The sequence below is a fragment of the Macaca mulatta genome, chromosome 11 (genome assembly GCF_049350105.2).
Source record: "Macaca mulatta isolate MMU2019108-1 chromosome 11, T2T-MMU8v2.0, whole genome shotgun sequence".
NCBI lineage: Eukaryota > Metazoa > Chordata > Mammalia > Primates > Cercopithecidae > Macaca > Macaca mulatta.
Genome location: NC_133416.1, coordinates 124,934,065 through 124,954,716, shown reverse-complemented (window position 1 = coordinate 124,954,716; position 20,652 = coordinate 124,934,065). Strand labels below are relative to the sequence as shown.

General features: G+C 45.7%; 1 protein-coding gene across 3 annotated transcripts in view; it reads left to right on the top strand.

The window, feature by feature from the left end:
* The window catches only part of KSR2 (kinase suppressor of ras 2), a 508,355-nt gene that overhangs the window by 284,059 nt on the left and 203,644 nt on the right, over positions 1 to 20,652 (top strand). For all 3 annotated transcript variants that reach the window (XR_013401510.1, XM_028829955.2, XM_077955340.1), the window contains exon 5: positions 19,771 to 19,955. Coding sequence is in view for 2 of the 3 variants with exons in the window: in XM_028829955.2 (XP_028685788.1) it covers positions 19,771 to 19,955 (185 nt within the window). In the remaining variant the exon portion in view is untranslated. The remainder of the gene's footprint in view (positions 1 to 19,770; positions 19,956 to 20,652) is intronic.

Genomic DNA, 20,652 nt, shown 5'->3' with positions numbered 1-20,652 from the left:
CACGACTGAATTATTAGAAATTCCACACTGGTGGGATCATACTTGCTGATGTTTAATTGCGCTCTCTGCTGAGCTCACACTGACTCATTTGCCCCCACAGAAGCAAGGGGCAGACAGAGGCAGGAGAAGTTATCCCGTTGTATAAATAACAGGACCTGAAACCACACAGATTCTGACCTGCCCAAGATCGTGCTGGAAGCTTGGAGGAAAGGGAGCAGCATCACAGAATCACCGCCTTGAGGGTGGATAAGCTTTTAAGGATGAGTTGCTCTAAGCCCCTCATTTTACAAACGAGGAAGCTAAGAGCTCACTGAGGTTAAGCAACTAGCCCTGGGCACCCAGCCAGGCAGCCAGCCAGCCCCAGCATCTTTCAAGTCCTCTCCAAGCCCTCAGGAACTGGTAGATACTGTTCGCTGTCTGTCTCTCAGGCTCTGATGGATGGATTTCAGTGTGGATCTCATAGAATCATAGATTGAAATATATTCCAATAGGCATGCTTGTAAGGGTTCATTCTCCATTTATTTTTTCCCAGGATAAAGGAAGCATCTGTAAAATAATCCATAGGTGGCAAAACTATCAGTTTCCTTGAGTAAAATATTTCCGGCTGACCTCCTGCTGGCACAGAGAAGAGGCTTTTTACTGGCTTACCACCTGAGTACACAATGATGAATGCTGCATTTGCTTAGGACACTGACTCTGGGTGCTTTCCTATGGAGATGACGGAGTGTTGAGAATCCAGATGACAATGAGCTTTTTTTCCCAGGTGTTACAAAGCCAGGTCTTAGGGAGTCTGTGACATATTTTAGGATTAAGACCTTTGGGGTCAGACAGAACCAGGTTCAAATCCTGGCTCTGCCCCTTATATACTGTGTGACCTTAGACAAGTCACCTAGACTCTCTGACCCTCTGTTTCTTCATCTGCAGATGACAGATCCCATCATAAAGAATAAAATGAGGCCAGGCATGGTGGCTCATGCCTGTAATCCCAGCCCTGTGGAAGACCAAGGCAGGAGGATCACTTGAGCCAAGGAGTTCAAGACCAGCCTAGGCAACATAGCAAGACCTCATCTCTGCTACAAATAAATAGAAAAAAAATTAGCTGGGTGTGGTGGTGTGTGCCTGTGGTCCCAGCTGCTGAGGAGACTGAGACAGGGGGATGGCTTGAACCCAAGAGATTTGAGGCTGCATTGAGCTGTGGTCGCACCACTGCACTCCAGCCTGGGTGACCGGAACAAGACCCTGTCTCAAAAAATGATAAAGAAGAATAAAATGAGCTGATGCCTCTAAAATGCTTAGCACAAAGCCAGGCATGTATTAAGGGTGAAATTAACGGCAGCTGTCATAATTAGGACCAAGGTAACTGAAGCAAAAATGAATAGAAAGGGACCTTCAGCAAATCTCTGCTTTTTACAGGGGGGGAATCAGCATTAAAGTCCAAGATAACTTAGGTAATGACAGAGCTAGGTCAGGAATTCATCCTCCTGCTTCTCCATCCAGGGATCTTATCCACTCAACATGTGGCCTCTCGTGGTGGGTTGGGGGTGGGGCACCTGGACAGACCAAACCACTCCCTGCCCCATGGGTCACATGGGCTGGAGGTGGCAATGCAGCTATTTCCTCTTCTGGGCTCCTCCCCTCTGCTGTCTTTACAGCCTCTGATTTCAGGGAACGATTGTGAATCAAATGACTCCCTGTTCCACTCTTTGGCCCCAGAGGGAGGCCAGGAGATGCGGGCAGAAGCTAGCACTGGCCATTTCTCCGGGGGGCCATCACTTATTGGGCTGACAGAAGCCTGCCCACGTTCCATCGGCCCCGGGGAGACAGTGAGAGCAGACCTCTGCGCCAATTTATCTTGGAAATTGTCTGTTCTTCAGGCAAGGGGAGGAGGAAGGAAACCTAAAAGAAACCATCCAGCCACATGGCCGTGAAATCTCTGCCCAAAATCAGTCATCCTTTTTAATAATGAGGGCTGTCACGAGCTCTGGTTCAGTCGGAAATGATGGCCTGTGTAAATATTTGGTCTGTAACTGATTTATGGGTTTGGGAACAAAAAAATAAGATTAGTCACTAATCATAGGGATGCAGGAAAATCAACGGGCCTGGACGCCAACACAGATCAGGCCTAAGAGGCAAAGTCCGGGTCGCTGTCTGGATGAGCTCAGGGGATGGTGGAGGAGGCTGGGTTGTGCTGTGCAGTGGTTCTTCACTGGAAGAGGGAGCCATGGGCTTCTGGATTATTCCATGGTGTGGAGGCAGCATTGTCAGTGTCCAGTTAAAGAACTGGCTGAGACCAGCCCGTACCCCTCCCCTCCAAGATTGCAAGTCTAAGATTGAGTCTCCTTGGCTAACCCTGAAATTGACAACCTGTTTGCACAGGTACCTCTGTAAAATGGGAATATATGTGATCAACTCTTACGGTAGAATTAATAGAGTGATTAGGAACTGGCTTTGAAATCAGCCAGAACTGCCATCACACTCCAGGCTGTGTTGAATTGTGATCTGCGTACATTAATTATCGGGAACGCCGGTTACCTTAATTGCAAAATAGAAGTCATAATTGCTCCAACTCCAAATGAGGTAATGTGTCCTGAGCACAGTGCCTGGCCTCTGGCATGTGATAACAGAGAGATCTTGGTGCTGACATAGGCATTTGTGTGAGAATTGGAATTCCCTCCCCGAGGTGGGCTGGTACAGGCACTTACCTCTCCTGCCAGCTAAACCCCACATGGCCACTCTACGCAGTAAATGCCTCCTGTTGGAAATATGTATAGAGGGTGGGTGCCGGCCTTGCCTCTCTCATGGCATCGAGGAAAATTGGATCCACTGGCGTGCCACCCCCCGCCCCGCTCATTTCCGTGGAAAGCCTGTGAGCGTTCATGTAATAATACAGTGGAAATACTTGGACTTCCATGTATTTGTTTAGTTAAACTGTTTTTATGGAGCCGTTACTATATGCCAGGCTTTAAGCTGGGTGCTGGGAGCCAGAAAGAAGTTAAACCCAACCCCTGCCTTCCCAGCACTCCGAAACCAGTGGGAGAGGCCCATACTCATCAAGTCATCAGAAAAATCAATGTGTACCTCAGAACTGTGGTCAGAGCTGTGGAGGAGACCTAAGCCATCCCAGGAGGGGTGGGTCCGGATGAGGAGAGGAGAGACACTAGATAAAGTCCCAGTGGCAGAGATGAGGGCTCTCGGGGAACCAGTTGATGGGAAGTGGGGTTCAGGGGCTACTCCTAGTGTTTTGTTTTCACTTCCCTACTTTAAGGTAAGTCTAGATCCTATTAAAACAGTGGTTGGGAAACTACCCAACCTACTATCTAGCCCAGAGGCCTAGTTCAGCCCGTTGCCTATGTTTGTAAATAGCTTTATTGGAACATGGTCATACCTGTTCACTTACACATTGTCTGCAACTGAGTTTCTGCTACAAAGTCAGAGATGGAGAGTTGTAATAGAGAGCAAGTGACTTGCAAAGCCAAAGGTATTTCCTCTCCGGCCCTTTGCAGAAAAGATTTGGCAACCTCTGCCTCAGGACATCCTTCCTTTCCTCTCCCTTTCTTTATCCCTCTCTTGCCCTACATCAGAAGCAGCATCTTAGTGGACAAGAGGGGAATATGTATTTAAGGAACGTTTCGTTCATTCTTCAAATCTAGCCTTGGTAGGAGGTCTGTTAGGTATCAAGAGATGATTTGTCACTGAGCGAAGTTTAATCTCTAAATAAGCACTATCTAGCTGTTCTTAAAACATCTTGCATATTTTTCAGGTGTAAATGTTCCAATATACATATAACATATAAATTTATGTAGGTATAGGATATATGTTTAATTTCTAGGAATTTATACACAACTACATTTTCATATTTGCCAACTAAATCCAAGATACCAGTTACCAGCTAACTTATAGCAGCTACTTAGGAAACAAAAATCCAACTCAAATTTGATCTTTATGTGTAACTTCTTGAAAAAATAATGAAATATCATCAAAATATTAAAAGTTGACCCTGTTATTTAATGTCTGTTTTTCTGTTTTCTAGAACTTTTTTCCTTTGACAAAAATAAAAAGAAAACATTCTAGGCAAAAAAAAAAAAAAAGTATATGTCATATACTATTTATATATGACTACTATATAACTAAAAATTATGCCTTATTTTTATAAAAGAATGCTTCTGTTACTAAATTCAAATAGCAGAGACAAGTCTAAAAGTAACAAAGTGTCTGCTCCCCAAATCCACAGCCCCCTCACCTGCCAACTGCCTCTTGCCTGTCTTTCCAGAAAATGTTGATACGTATGTGTGTGCGTCTAAGACTCAGTGCATCTATTTGAAGCTTCAACTTAGGAGGCATCTCACTCCTCTGCCTCTCACCCCCAACACACTGAAACTGCTGGCAAGTCCTGGGAGAGCTGTGTCCCAGTCAAGTCCCCTCCCTCCACCCTCATGACCTCCACCCTGCTCCAAGCCACCATCCTCTCTTGCCTGGGTGACTCCAACACCCTCCTTTCCAGATCCCCCAATTCCATTCTTGTTGCTGTTCTTGTTCCATTCTTGTTGGTCAACTCTCTACACATCTGGCAAAGTGATCTCTTTAATTTGAATGTTAAGTTCTGAGGTACATCCAGGCGTGATGGCTCATGCCTGTGGTCCCAGCACTTTGGGAGGCCAAGGCAGTGGGTCAGCTGAGGTTGGGAGTTCGAGACCAGCCTGACCAACATGGAGAAACCCCATCTCTACTAAAAATATGAAAAATTAGCCCTGGTGTGGTGGTGCGCACCTGTAATCTCAGTTACTCGGGAGGCTGAGGCAGAAGAATAGCTTGAACCCGGGAGGCGGAGGTTTCAGTAAGCCAAGATTTCGCCATTGCACTCCAGCCTGGGCAATGAGAACAAAACTCCGTCTCAAAAACCAAAACAAAACAAGTTCTGAAGTGCATGTGCAGGACACGCAGGTTTGTTACATAGGTAAACGTGTGCCATGGTGGCTTGCTGCACCTATCAGCCCATCACCTAGGTATTAAGCCCTGCATGCGTTAGCTATTTTTCCTAATGTTCTCTCTCCCCCGGCCCCTGCAATAGGCCTCAGTGTGTGTTGTTCCCTTCCCTGTGTCTACATGTTCTCATTGTTCAGCTCCCAGTTGTAAGTGACAACATGTGGTGCTTGGTCCTCTGTTCCTGCATTAGTTTGCAGAGGATGGTGGCTTCCAACTCAGTCCATGACCCAGCAAAGGACATGATCTCATTCCTTTTTATGGCTGCATAGTATTCCTTGGTGTATATGTACCACATTTTCTTTATCCAGTCTACCATTGATGGGCATTTGGGTTGATTCCATGTCTTTGCTATTGTGAATAGTGCTGTAGTGAACATACGTGTGCATATATCTTTATAATAGAATGATTTCTATTCCTTTGGGTATATACCCAGTCATGGGATTGCTAGGTCAAATGGTACTTCTAGTTCTAAATCTTTGAGGAATTGCCACACCGTCTTCCACAATGGTTTAATTAATTTACATTCCTGCCAATAGTGTAAAAGTGTTTCTATTTCTCCCATATTTATCAAATAATGCTGGGAGAAGTGGCTGGCCATATGCAGAAAACCGAAACTGGACCCCTTCATTATACCTTATACAAAAATCAACTCAAGGTGGATTAAAGACTTTAAAGTGATCTTTTAAAAGCAAAATCCAATTCCATTATCTTCCTTCTGAAAGTCCTCCAACAGCTTCCCAAGGTTCTCAGAATAAAACCCTACCTCCTAACAAGGACCTGCAGTGATCTGGCCCTGCTGCCCCCCGACCTCACCTCTGCCCTTTCCTTGGCACTCACTCTGAATTTCCCTGTCCTGGCCTTGCGCCAGTTCTGTGGGCTCTGCGACATTCCCCCTGCCTCAAGCTGCCTGATCCTTCTTCCTTCAAATCTTTCAAATCTGGCTTCTCCTTGACATTCAGGTCTCAGCCAAAATGCCAGGTCTGCCTTCTCACCCAGTTACTCACTACCATATCACTGGATTTTAATTATCTACATAGAAGCTCTTATTATTGTTATTTATTTATTTATTTATTTATTTATTTATTTTTGAGACAGGGTCTGGCCTTGTCACCTAGGCTGGAGTGCAGTGCACGATCTTGGCTCACTGCAATCTCCACCTCCGGGGCTCAGACGATCCTCCCACTTCAGCCTCCCTAGTAGCTGGGACTACAGGTGTGCACCACCATGCCTGGCTAATTTTTGTATTTTTTGTAGAGTTAGGGTTTCATCATCTTACCCAGGCTGGTCTCAAACTCCTGAGCTCGAGGGATCCACTTGCATTGGCCTCCCAAAGTGCTGGGATTACAGGCGTGAGCCACCACACCTGATGGTAGCTCTTATTCTTAAGTAGCATTTCTTCATTGCTGTTTGTCTGTATTCCCCCATCAGGATATAAGCCCAGGGAAAATATAGCTCTTGTCTGCCTCCTTCATTGCTGGAATCCAATTACTTTACTGTCCTAGTAATATTTATCAGGTCATTTTTTTTGAATTAATATGTATATTTCAAAGACACAATGAGGCTATATCATATCCATTGTTTTTTTCTCCTCTCACTTTCACTTTATAATAAATGTTGGTGCTCTCTCTCTCCTGATTCTTTTTTAACACCTACATAGTTTCCATCAAATGGAATTACCATAATTTAATCGACCAGTCCACTATAATGCATATTTCAGCTGCCTCCAGTCTTTTGCTAAGCACAGTTAATTTCACTATTGTTGGGAGGGGTGTGAAAACCAGACTTGGAGAGGACAGAGACATGAGATGGAGCAAATGATCTAATCGCAGAACAATGCATCATCTCATCCTTCAATGCTGGGGGCAGGGATTGTTTAGAGCAGCCATGTCCAAAAGAAATGTTAGAAATGATGGAAATGTTTTCTACCTGCTTTGTCCAGTGCAGTAGCCACTGACCACATGTAGCTTTTGAGCATTTAAATCGTGGATATAATGGCTGATAAGAAGAATTTTAAATTTTGTCTTGTTTTAATTAAAATGTTAATATCTGTAAAGAACAGCATAGATTTAGACAAAGGGATTTATACTGATCATTAAAGAATGTTCCTGTTCACTTCCCTCCCCATAACCCAGTCACAGTGGCACACAATTCAGGGATATGGGGAGAGGAGTGAACGGGAATAGAGAATGTTCATTATTTAGACACAGAAGGTCAAGAGAGAAGCTGTATCTTGAGGGAAAATAAATCCTAGGCAGACCCTTAAAGCAGGCTGTCTTACAAGTTTGCTCTTGACATCTGTGGACAGGTAGTCTAGGACAGGGATCAGCAAATTTGTTCCATAAAGAGTCAGATAATAAATATTCCAGCTTGGGTTTATGCCAACTCTGTCACAACTAACCCTGCTATTGTCAGGCAAAAGAAGCCACAGACAATATGTATGTAAATGAACAGGCATGACTGTGTTCCAAGGAAACTTTCTTTACCAAAACAAGGTGAGGGCCGGATTTGGCCATTGGTTGGCCCATAGTTCTTCTAGAACCCCTGTTCTGGAAGAACCTGGCTAGAGCTGCCCAGTTCAGACCACCAGGCAATCTTCCTGAGAACAAAGGGAGAACCATGCCCTACCCATAACCCAGGAATTGTTTAGTTTTACACACCCAGATGGCCTAAAAGACAGCATGGATGACCTACTCTCAGTGAACCAGTTACTGGATCACCACATCTGATTTGAGATTTCTGCTGTGTCTTGAGACATCCATACCCTTATTGCAGGTGTCAAAGACTCCTGCCTCATGGCCAGGTCTGTGCTGGTGCAGATGTGATACACAAGTCAGGGTTGCTGACAATGGAAACTGTGTCTTCTATTTCCCTTTACACGCTGAAGTGTAAGAACACAGTGCATCATACTTAGAGAGTGTGTTTGGTTGGTGTGTGCTGAATTTTTCACCAAGTGCCGCATAACTTCTCTGAACTTCAGTTTCCCCATCTATGGAATGGGTGTAACTCGAGTACCTTCCTTGTTGGGTTGTTGTGAGGACTGCATGAGTTAATGCACATGGAGAGCTGGTACCTGGGCCATAGGAAATGCTCAGGCATGGTGCTGACGCACATGGAGTGCTGGTGATAGCAACCTGAATTGGATGGTTCTGGAAGATTCAAAGGAGCTCAGACTTGAATTCAGTCTTTAAGGATATGTGGAGAGAAGACAGTATTGGGTCCTAGGAGAGTGAAGGCACAGAGAAGCTGAGCCAGAGCAGGTTCAAGGTGAAAGCAGACAGGGGAAACAGTTTGGGCCATGTGCCTTCATGAAGTAGGAAATTTACTAGAAACAAAAGGGATTCATGCCAAGAGGGTGATGCCAGTCTCTCCTTCTGGTGCCACTGATGCCATGTCCCTTCCCTGGCAGACCCCTCAGCAGACCTTGTCTCATGTACCATCACCACCCTTGGATGATATCCCTCTTTAAGAAATGAGGAGACAGGCTCAGAAAGGAGAAGTGACTTGTCCAAGACCACACAGCTGGTACAAGGGGAGGAGGACCATCATCCAGGGCCATTTGGCATTCAGTCCCTGCTGCCCACATCATGTTGTCCATTGTCCTCACCCACATAAAACCTGCCTTTGCACTACAGAGGTCCCTTCAGGGTTACATGGATCATTCTCTGAGAGGTGCGTTATCCCCAAACAGATCCCATGACCATAGGGGAACCATATTCCTCCCAGGCCAGATCCTGTGTCATGGATGCTTGGTTTGAGAGGACAGATGCAGGTAACACCTCTTAGGTACCTCAGCAGTTCTGTTTTGTACCTGGAGGAGAACTCCTTTGCTTCTTGCAAGAAATCTGTTCTTCAGTCCGAATCTCCTTGTGGTCGAGGTCTTGGGTCACAGTGAGGAGGAAGTCATGTAGGTCTCACCCAGAGAGCCTGGGAATCCTAACTCCTAGTACGTGAAGATGTCTGCAATCTGAAGCTTGGCAGGGGTTGATGGGGGCAGGGGGTAGTATCCTCTTTTTGGCACCAGAGTGGGATGTAGCTGTGAGAGCCTGGGCTCTGGATCTGGACAAATTGGGTTAGAAGCCTGGCACTGGCCGGGCATGGTGGCTCACTCCTGTAATCCCAGCATTTTGGGAGGGTGAGTTGGGTGGATCACTTGAGGACAGGAGTTCAAGACCAGCCTGGCCGATATGGTGAAACACCATCTCTACTAAAAATTAAAAAAAAAAAAAAAAAAAAAATTAGCTGGGCTTTGGTGACACATGCCTGTAATCCCAGCTATTTGGGAGGCTGAAGCAGAAGAATGGCTTGAACCCAGGAAGCAGAGGTTGTAGTGAGCCAAGATCACACCACTGCACTCCAGCCTGGTCAACAGAGTGAGACTGTCTCAAAAAAAAAAAAAAAAAAAAAAAAAAGGCAGCTCAGAACTTTCTGGACTCAGTTTCTTCATCTGTAAGATGGAACTGCCTACGAGGCTTGATGTTAATATTCACTTGTACATTCATCCAAAGTATAGTTTTGGAGGACACGCTGTGTGTCAGACATTTTTCTAGGCCTTGGAGACAACATTAGTAAGCAAGATTGAGATAGAGCTCGTATTTTAGTTGGCAGAGACAGCAAACAAAGAAATTCAGACACCGCTAGAATAAGAATTTCATAGAGTGGCCAGTCCTATGTGTGGTCCCCAGTAACTATCCCACAAAAAGTGGTAGGTATTTTTCTTGTTCTAGTTATGATGCCAAGGAATCCCTTGAGATGAGGTTACTGTCTGCTAGGGTTGCTATGACAAAATACCACAGACCGAGGGGCTTAAACAATGGAAATGTATTTTCTCACAGTTCTAGAGGCTGGAAGTCCAAGATCGAGGTGTTGGCAGGGTTGGTTTCTCCTGAGGCCTCTCTCTCCGTCTTGCAGATGGCCATCCTCTTGCTGTGTCCTTACATGGCAGCTCCTATGTAAGCCGGTGTCTGGTGTCTTGTCCTCTTCTTATAAAGACACCAATGATATTGGATTAGGGCTCTCCCTTATGATGTCATTTACGCTTAGTCACCTCTTTAAAGTCTCCATCTCTAAATACAGCCACATTCTGAAGTCCTAGGGGTTAGGACTTCAACATAGGAACTTGAGGGGGCAACAAAATTCAGCCCATAACATGCATTGATGGTGAGAACTGAGAGAATGTCTTAAGACCAAAAACTCAGTGTGGGGAGAAAAGGCACTTTGGCCAAGTATTCCTTGCACATCTTTTCTCTGGATGCCTTTGATGATGCTATTGTATGCTCCCTTCTTCAAGGAGAGCTTCTTGCTTCCCAGGCCTGGCATCATCATCTTATCCCAATGATGGACACCCTTCTCCACTTGTTCACTGTCATTCTCAGACTTTGTGTGTTTGAGAATTCAAGTCATAGCATTTGTACACTATGACTTATTTAGCCCTTCTACTATTGATGGTCATTGAGGTGTTCCCAGTGTTTGTGTGGCCCTTATGAATAATGCTGCCATGAACATTCTTACAAAGGTCTTTTTTTTTTTTCAGACATGGGCACTCATTTTGATTAGGTACATGCCTGGGAGTAAAATCATTGGGTCAGAGCTTTTTTAGTAGATACTGCCAAGTCATTTTTCAAAAACGGTTGTACCAATTTACACTCCCACCAGGATTTTAGAAGAATTCTGGTTGCCTTATATCTTTGCCAACATTTGTAACTGTCAATCTATTTTTAGCCATTTGGGTGGGATCTCTACTATAGTTTACTTAACATTTTTTAGCCAACATCTTCTTTTCCTTCTTTGTCTTCTTGTTCTTCTTTTTCTCTTCCTTTTTCTCCTTTGTCTTCCTTTTTCTCATCCTTCTTTCTCTTCCCCCCTTCTTCTTTTTCTCCTTCTTAGTATCTTTTGCATATAGAAAATAATTACTACGAAATTATAGATTTGACATGCAAAGTCTATTTCTTGAATTTTATTAAAATGCAAAAAGATGCATACATGTCTCCTTTAAAAGGACTGCATGTTCCTCCACACTTGGGGAAATGCAGCTTGTGCTATTTCACTGGCTCATCCATGCCCCCACCTTTTTTTTTTTTTTTTTTTTTTTTTTGCCAGGGCCCTGGTTGATTAATGCCATGCGTGGGGAGTGCTCCAGCCAGAAATGAGGGCTATCGCCTGTGGCCAAGAACAGAGCAGATTCTCAATAAACATCCCTGTGGTGTTATACATAACGGGGCTTTGCTTTTCCAAACTGTTCCCTTTCCTAGGCTCTGAGCAGCTGAGCCGAGGGCTTGTAAGCTCTGCTGCCCCAGAACATTGTGCATTCTTTGATTTTGAAAAGAGTCTTTCCTGGAAGCCTCCTCTTGGGTCATTGGATCAGCCCAAGAGCAAAGGGTTTAAAAGGGCCACTTGATAGGGACAGCTCACAGCCTTGTGTCAGACCAGTAGGGATTTTTCCTGTTTGGGGAAATGGTTACTGGATTAGCATTTTGCTGCACAGGGTGAGAATGTGTGCTCTTGCCTGTCCTCAAAGCAGGCTTGTGAGGAGCTTGCCTGTTCCCAGCCCTGCCATTTCCTCCCAATTGGCTGGGCCAGATGCTGCAGACACAGTTAATGAGATGCTGAGGGATTTGGCCGGGTGAAGGCTTTTGAGTTCAAGGGGACACAACCACATGTTCAAGGAAGCTGAGGCCATGTGAGCCGGCAGCTCTGTTTCAGACCCCAGCACACTTTGGGAAAAGGAAATGGTGCAAAGACTAAACATCAGTTTGGGGCTTCCCTTGACAATCTCTGTGACGAAGGCTGGGAGAGGTGGGCTGGCAAAAGGGTATCGATTCAGTTTTCTGAATGTGCAACCACCTGCCAGACCTAGGCCAAGGGTGGCCAGGGGCTGACAGAAGAAATTGTCAGAAAAAGAAATTGTGTTTCTGTCCTTGAAGAGCCCTTACTTGGGAATTAACTGGGAAGATGCTGCTAAACCAGCCCTTCTGACTTGCAAATGGAGACTGGGTCACATTCCTTTAGAATTCCCCCCAAATAGAAGGTGTCACATCGTCCTTGCTTGAGGTGGGATACATGGGCTAGGGTGAGCATCTGTAGACCCAGCTTCTGGATCCGTGCCTTATGCTAGATGGTGAGGATACAGGCCCTTTTTGTGTCATGGGCACGGGCCCTAGGGGAGACAGATAGTCCTCTGGTGACCACATAAGTAAATGCAGAATTCCAGCTGGGATGCATTCTAAGAAGGAAAGCAGGTGGTGCTGGGAGCAGGTGTAACCAGGAGATCTGGCTGGTTTGGGAGTTAAGGATGGCATCTCTAAGGAAGTGGTACCTTAACGATGAGTAGGATACCACTAACAAGCAGAATGGGAAATAATGTCCCAGGCAGCAGGAACAGCATGTGCAGAGGCCCTGAGGTAGAGCATTTAGTGTGGTCAAGGACCAGAAAGATGACCAGAACAACTGTAGTCCAAGATGACACAAGAAGTTGGAGGGTAGGTGTGGAGGGTCCTAGGAAGCTTTTATAGACCGTAAGAGGAGAGAACAACGGGAAACCTTTGTGGGGTTTTAAGCAGAAGAGTGACATGATACAATGTATACTTTTTAAAGCCTGCCTTTGACTGCTGAGTAGAGAATACCTTGTAAAGCATCCAAAGTGGGATCCAATTACTTAACCATGAAAAGGCATGTAGTGCTGATCCATGCTAGAACATGGATGAGCCTCAAAAACATTGTACTGAGTGAAGAAACCAGACACAAAAGGCCACATCTTGTAGGATTCCATTTATATGCAATATCCAGAATAGGCAAATCCATAGAGAGAGCAAGGTGGTGGCAGGGGCTGTAGGAAAGGGGAAATGGGAGTGACTAATGTGTAAGGGATTTCCTTTTGAAGTTGTGAGCATTTGAAACTAGATAGAGGTTGTGATCTTCCAATATGATCAATGAACTTAATGCTACTGAGTTATTCCATTTAAAATGGTGAATTTTACATTATGTGAATTTCACCTTAATATAACAAAAAAGCAAAAATGGAACCAAATAAAAGTGAGTCTGGGATTCCAGTGAGGAGGCAGCGGCAGCCCAGGTGAGAGGAAGTTGGTGGCTTGGACCAGAACAATGGGGCTAGAGATGGAGAATAATGAACTCGTTCAAAGACAATGTAAGATTTCTTGGGATATTTTCAGTTTTGATACTCTATGTAAACTGGGCATCAGAAAAGTGAGAGGAGGTTTCCCAGATTCCAACACTGGAAGAGTCCCTTGCTGGACTTGGGAAACACATGTATTTTCCTAAGCACAGGTGATGGCCTGGAGCTGAGTGCCTTTCCCTAACATAGATGTGCAGCCTCAGCTTAGCCCAGCCCCTCTACACAGCTTACCTTGTCAGGGAGCCCTGACTTGCTGGCCCATCCGGAAAGCACCATGGTACACCCAGGGCTGATATGGCCCCGGAGGATGGGGCTTCCCTTTCCAATGTTTTGTGCCACCTCCTTTTGTTGATTTTCTCTGAATTGGCCTTATTTCCAGATGAGACATCTGTGTGACAGATATCTAATATCCTACAAAGATCATGGGAAAGAATGTCCTTTTTAATTGCATCTGTGGGATACACTGCAAACGTGGGATTCACTAAATCTTAAGTACACAGTCACAGTCATTAGGAACAGTCATTTGTGTCTGTTTTTTCCCCTCTGACCATGCCTTGGTAATGAGGGTGGATGGAAAAGGTGGATCCCACATCTTGTCCATGAAGGCTTCCTTGATGGGTAGGAAGCAATATGGGATTTCTTTCCACCCTACTCTAATCAAATACCCATGTATTCTCTCGTTTTCTTTTACTCCCATTCTCTCTTCTGCCCTTCTTTCTCTCCATCTTTTCATCCCACCGTTCTTCCCTTTTCCATCCTTCCTTCCTCTTTCCATTTGTCTATCCTTCCATCCTCCTTCCATCTGTCCATCCTTCCATTCTCCCATTCTTCTCCATTCCTTTATCGATTCTTCTGTCTTCTCATTCTCACTTTTATTTCATCCATTTATCCTTCCATTCTTTCATCTTCCTCCCCCATCCTCCCTTCCTTTTATCTGTGTTCTCATCCTCCCATCCTCTCTGTCCTTCATCAATTCCATCCTTCTACTTTTTCACCCTTCCTTCTTTCTTTCCATTCTTCCATCCATGCATCTTTTCATCCATCCTTCTGTCCAACTAACCCTTATTTAGATATACCCCTTCTCCCCTCCATCTGTGGCCATGGTTGGTAAAACAGATTGACTCTGAGGTCATTGAGCTCCTGCTAAACTTGTGCTGGGTCAGACTTGGTTCTTCTTGCCAGAAGATCTGGTCTTGTCGCTTGACTCAGTGCCTCAAGGCTCCTGTCAGGATTTCGGAGATGATAGTGGTTATCTATCACCAGAGGGTTTTGCTGTGTCCTCTTCACTCACTAAGGGCCATGGTAGATTGAAAGTGTGTTGGATATAGCTGGATGCAGTGGCTTACGCCTGTAATCCCAGCACTTTGGGAGGCTGAGGCCGAGGCGGGCAGATCACAAGGTCAGGAGTTCGAGACCAGCCTGGCCAACATAGTGAAACACCGTCTCTATTAAAAACACAAAAATTAGCCGGGTGTGGTAGCACATGCCTGTAGTCCCAGCTACTTGGGAGGCTGAGGCAGGAGAATCCCTTGAACCCTGGAAGCAGAGGTTGTGGTGAGCCGAGATCATACCACTGCACTCCAGCCTGGGTGACAGAGTGAGACTCTGTCTCAAAAAAAAAAAAAAAAAAAGAAAAAAGAAAAGAAAAGTTTGTTGGATATTTCGGGTGAAAATTACAACTTGGCTTCAATTTTGGCTTCTTCCAGTCTATTTCTCTAGCTATACAGACATCTAATTTGACCTGGTCATCATGACTTTAATAGCAGGTGATATCACCTGAACCCTCACTCTGTGCTGGGTCCCGTGCCAAGCTTGTTATCTCATAGAATTCTCACAATAGCCTTCTGAGATTGTGTTAGTATTGTCCCCATTGCCCAGATGAGGAAACTGAGATCACTTTCTCAAGGTCACAATCGGGAGTTAAGTCCCAGTCTCTCTTACCCCAAGGCCTATGAGTTTAACCACTAAATTATACTGCATCTGTGTGATATGCTGCAAAATATTCACTAAATCTTAAGTACACAGTCACAGTCATTAGGAACAGTCATTTGTGTCCGTGTATGGATGTTTCTTTGAATCTTCAACATTGAGCATTTGCGTGGGATGAAATGATGAAATGGAACCGCTCCCCACCCCCCCCAGCCCCGCCTTGCTTTCCTTTCTTCTCTGACCATGGGCAAGAAAGAGTCCGCCAGTATGTGCTGCTGTAACTGGAAGCTCCTTTCTGGTCCTCGCCGTGAGCCCTGGGGGAGATAAGCAGAGTTGGCGTTCCAGGCACTAAGGAGACTTTGCAGGCATGCTTAGACTCCCTCAAGCCAGCGAGCAGCAGGCCTCCTGCACAGTGGGACTTTTCAGCTGCTTGTGTGGGATGCCCCCAGGCTTAAACCAACAGACTTTTCTAAACTCTCCATCCAGGGATTCTGAAAATCTGCAAGGAGGCTGTGCTCTGGCCACAAGAGGGCGCTCCACTCCCGGGCAGGCAGGACGGGAGTTTGGGGGAGGTGGGTAGGAGGAGCTGAAAGATTCCTTTTGGATGCAGCTTTGAACCAAGCGCTCTTAAGCACACTCCTTGGGAAGGGAAGAAATGTTTTCAAGCCCACTGAAAAGTTTCATTTCATTCAACTAGTACCAAGCTAAGGGATGAAGGATCCAACAGGGAAAACCACATGGTTCCTGACCTCAAGGAGTCTACAGTCACGTGTGGAAGGCAAAGAATTAGAAGGGAATGTGATGTGTGCCAGAGTCTTAATCCAGAACAGTCATTTAGTAAGCATTTAATGAGCGCCTACTGTGTGCCAGGCTCTGTGCTGGTTGCCAAGAATAGGAAAATGAACCGTACAGAGTCATTGCCCTCAAAGACCACAGTGTACTTGGAAGACAGCAAATGTGAAAAAATGGGAAACTGTAGCCATCAATCTGTTTGTCTATCTGTCTATCTATCTATCTGTCTATCTATCTATCTATCTATATATCTAATGATCAGTCAATCAATCGAGAGAGAGAGAACTGCAAAGGAACACCCAGCCAAGTCTAGGAGGGAAGAGGGAGTATTAGGGAAGACTTCCTGGAGGAAGAACACCTGACTCATGCTGAAATGAATTAGGATATCAAGGAAGACTTCCTGGAGGAGAGGACATCAGAGCCAAGTCATAAAAGACAAATAGGGTTTAACCAGGCAAAGCAACGGAGGGTACTCCCGGTGGTGGAGAGAGCATATACAAAGAGTGAGAAGGCCCCAGAGCCAGACCCAGGTGTGTGTGTGGGTAGATATTGGGGACCATGTTAAGGAAATTGGGTCTTTTCCAGCATGTGATGGGAAAGCAGGTACTAAGAGAGTGAGGTGAGGGAATGATAAGTTACCTGACTCTGTGGGTTGGAGAGGGCATTATACACGTTAATATTTGAACTGGACCATGGAGTATGTGTAGGGGTTCACCAGGTGGAGGAGGGAGAGAAATGGTAGAAACACTCTGTAAGGGGCAGCTTTGCCGTTCCATGGGGGCCACTAAACAGGGACTCTCCAGGGTCCCCGCCCCGTCTCCTTCATCTATTACAGCATTTTTCTCTTTAATTACTCCAGAGCAAAAGGGCTCAGTGCTGGAGACAGGGGGTCAAAGGGAAATATCTGTATGGGGTTTCTGGGTGGTTCTGGTGAAAGGGTTCCAAGAAAAGAGGTGGATGAAGCAAAAGTGAAGATTTGGGGCTCAGTTCTTGGCCACCCCTGTGCCTCTGACCTGAGCATGTCCCAAATCAAACTTCTCAGTATAGCTGGCCTTGAGGTGGGTGATGATGTGGGGTTGGGACTGACACGCAGGGTCTGGTGTGGGTGCAGTTGAGAGATGCACCCTGGTGCCATATACTGCCTGGTTTCAGGGCTGGGACCACTTTCACCGCATCCTTGATCTCTTTACTTTGGAGTCCTCATCGTTGGGGAGAGGATAATAACAGCATCTCCCACCTAGGGTTACTATGGCACTTAAGTGAGGTCATACATGAAAAGCAAAGCACTTGATACAGTCCCTAGGACAGTCGGCACTCAAATCAAAGCAGCAGTAACACTGGCTGTTGTTGCTGTTGTTATTATTATGATGAAACCTCCTGTTCGATCAAGTTGAAAAATTTTAAATGTCCATGTTTTATGTCTATAATTTCAGAGCTGTATTCTCTCCGTTTCAGATGAAAGCTTAATCAGCACCTGGCTGGAATCCTTGTTTTTAGTGTCTCCTTTCCATCTCTCTCTCAGTATGAGAGGTCCTGTTGGAAATGGAGTAATTTCACCTCCTAATAATCTGTTGGCAAGGAAGATGCCTTGAAAAAAAGAAACAATTCTAAAAGAATCTTAAATACCCTGCTTTTTTTTTTTATTTCAGCAACAGACTGTGAATAATTGCTAAGCCCCTCACTTTCTTTATCATTTTTAAATTTTATTGTTATCATTATTATTATTTTAAAGACAGGGTCTCACTGTGTCACCCAGGCTGGAGCGCAGTGGTACAATCATAGCTCACTACAGCCTCAAACTGCTGGCCTCAAGTGATCCTCCCACCTCAGCCTCCTGAGTAGCTGGGACTGCAGGCACATGCCTCCATATCTGGCTAATTTTTAAATTTTTTATAGAGACAGGGTCTTGCTATGTTACCCAGGCTGGTCTCAAACTCCTGGCCTCAAGTTATTCTCCCACCTTGGCCTCCCAAAGTGCTGGGATTACTGAGATGAGACACTGCACCCAGCCCTCTTTTTTTTTTTTTTTTTTTAAATTTTAGCAATGTATATTTACCCCAACATTTGATGCTTACAAAAGTATTGTTAGATATTGTCCATTATTATTATTATTTTTCATTCTAAGCCTATTTCAGTTAAGCCTTGCCACAAATTCAAGTGCTAATGTGGACGAGTAGCTCTGTTATTGGACAGGGTAGCTCTATACTAAGAAATGGCCAGCATGTGACAGATCCATTCTTGAGGGCATAGTTATTCTCAGCCTTTGGTATACATTGCACTTATTTTTGATAGTATCAGATTGTGTCATAAGCTTAACTCTGATGGATACTAGCACTCATAACACATTTCTATTAATTGCTTAAATATCACGCCATTATCTGTTTCAGTGAGTTACCTATGCATTACCTTTATGATTCTGTGTAAGGGAGAGCCCCTGGCTTTATTGCACAATTGTTGCCATGAATGCACCATATTGTAGTGCAGAAGGCAGATGCTCACCCACTGGTGGGGTGAGACCAATGCCCATGTGTAGGATTGAGATCAGACATCACCCCTCTCTCTTCTCTTGAATGAATCTATAACCGGTCATAGATCAAAGGCTGTGAGCTGAGGGGTCCCTGGAAGAGCTCCTCTTTACCTTCCTTCCTTTTACCATTTAGAGATCATTCAACAAATATTTAAGTTCCTTCTCTATGTGACTCGCTTTGCTGGGCACAGAGTGTACAAAGAATACCGTTCAATCTCTTGGGTCTTAAAGAGTCCCCAAGAGAAGAACCACACTTTCCAGAAGCTTCTGCTTGGTTTTAGCTGCAGATTCTTTCTTCTGAAGGAACTATCAGACAGATCTCCATAATATAATAATAATAATTCACGTTTCTACTTTGTATTGAGTCACTTATGGGCATTTTTAAATTCACTCCACAATTCTCCAAAGGAGGACTCTTTTGTAGGCAAGAGAACTGAGGCTTGAGAAGTTTAATGGACTCACTCGGGGTTGGTGAGACTAGTTATTTGAATCTGGGGAGTGTGACCCCAGAATAGTGTAATTCCTACAAGCTGCACCTGCTCTCCTCCAGCAATGCTGCTATGGTGGGCACAGCGATGAAGGGTGGGGGCACCCAGGGTCCCTCGTCTATATCACTCTTCTGATCTCTGGCAGCTGCCTGTGAGGCACCCCATCAGATCCAGCCTATGATCTGGGGGAGCACCCTCCCTCCTGAACTCCTAAGGTGGGCACCGTCTGAGACTCCTGGCAGGCACTGGACCGAGAGCCAGACAGAGCCGTGGGTGGGCTGAGAAGAAGGAGCCCAGCACTAGAAGTTCTGAGCAAGAGGAAGCATTTGCAGAAGAGGCACTGGGATCCTACCGAAGGCTTAGTCTACTTAGATCTCTTGAAAGTCGTCAGGCTTAACATCTACAGAAATGCACTGATCATTGTTCCCTGGAGGAAGGGCAGTGGATTTGGGGATGAAACATGTAGATGGTGAATGCCACCTTGACACAGATCTGGACTCACTTGAGGACAGCCTGGGATTTGCTGTTTTTGTCAAATGGCCAAAGGGCAGGTTGGCCACAGGTTGGGGGCTTGGAGCTCTGGGGACTCGAGATGTTTAGGCAAAAGTTGTGGGATTGGAGTTGGAAGCTGAACTTGACCCTGGCTCTCTGGAGCTTCTCTAGGGAGCTGGGCGAAAAAGAATGGCTGAAGTGTTTGCTTGTGCTCCATGGCAGAATGAGCTTCTCAGAGGGACCTAGGGGTGAGAGGGCAAACCCTTGTTACCCAGCCCTTGTGTCTCTACCTAAAAGCCTGTGGCTCTTCTAATTTCTCCCTGTGGGTTTTGGATCCCTCATGGGAAACACAAGTCTGGGCCTCCCTGCTGTAACTTTGCGCACCTATGGATATATTTCCTTTTCCTCTTTTTCTGTCTCCCTTTCAGAGCCAAGAAGAAGAGCAAACCCTTGAACCTCAAGATCCACAGCAGCGTAGGCAGCTGCGAGAACATCCCCTCTCAGCAGCGCTCCCCGCTGCTGTCCGAGCGCTCCCTCCGCTCCTTCTTTGTGGGACACGCACCTTTCCTGCCTTCCACCCCTCCTGTGCACACCGAGGCCAACTTCTCTGCAAGTAAGTCCCCCGCCGGGCTGCACTGGGGACGCCGGCCGCGCCACCTCCTTCTCCCCGGCACCTGCTGTCCTCTGCGCCAGGTGCAAACTCTCTTTTCTTTATCTCGAGGGCTTGTAAAATGCTCACTGATAGAGCTTCACCCATGCTCTGCCCATGGCTCCCCCCCCCCCCGCAACATCTGCCTGTGCCACTCACATCCATTTGGATGGTTTTGGAGGGGGGCATCATTGACGCTGGGGAGGTTGACTGGGTGTTGTCATTGGTCCCTGGTTCCCGTTCTTTCCCCTGCAGGTGTGAAGGAAAGATAGAGGAAAGCAAGCAGGCATTCAGGGAAGCACCCGCCCTCTCTCTCCCTCCTCCCCGCTGTCTCTCAGCTGCCTGATTACAGGACTTTTCTTGGCCGCTGTGGCTAAGGCATCTATGATTCAGTTTTGTATTTTTTTTCCCACTCGGGTCAACATATATAACCTTTCCATCTCAAAGATGTATTTGGGTTCAAATGCGGTTGAGCATGGCCTGGGGTGGTTTACTCTCTGCTCTTATGAATTTCTGCTGGAGACAGGATGGTTATTACTTGGAGCAGAAATGGAACTTTTTGGTGATGGAGGGCTGAGGTTTCAGAAGGTGTTTAATCTTCTCTACCCAGAGGCCCAATTTGCCAAACAGGCACAGACATGGTCAGAGGGGCAGCCCCCTG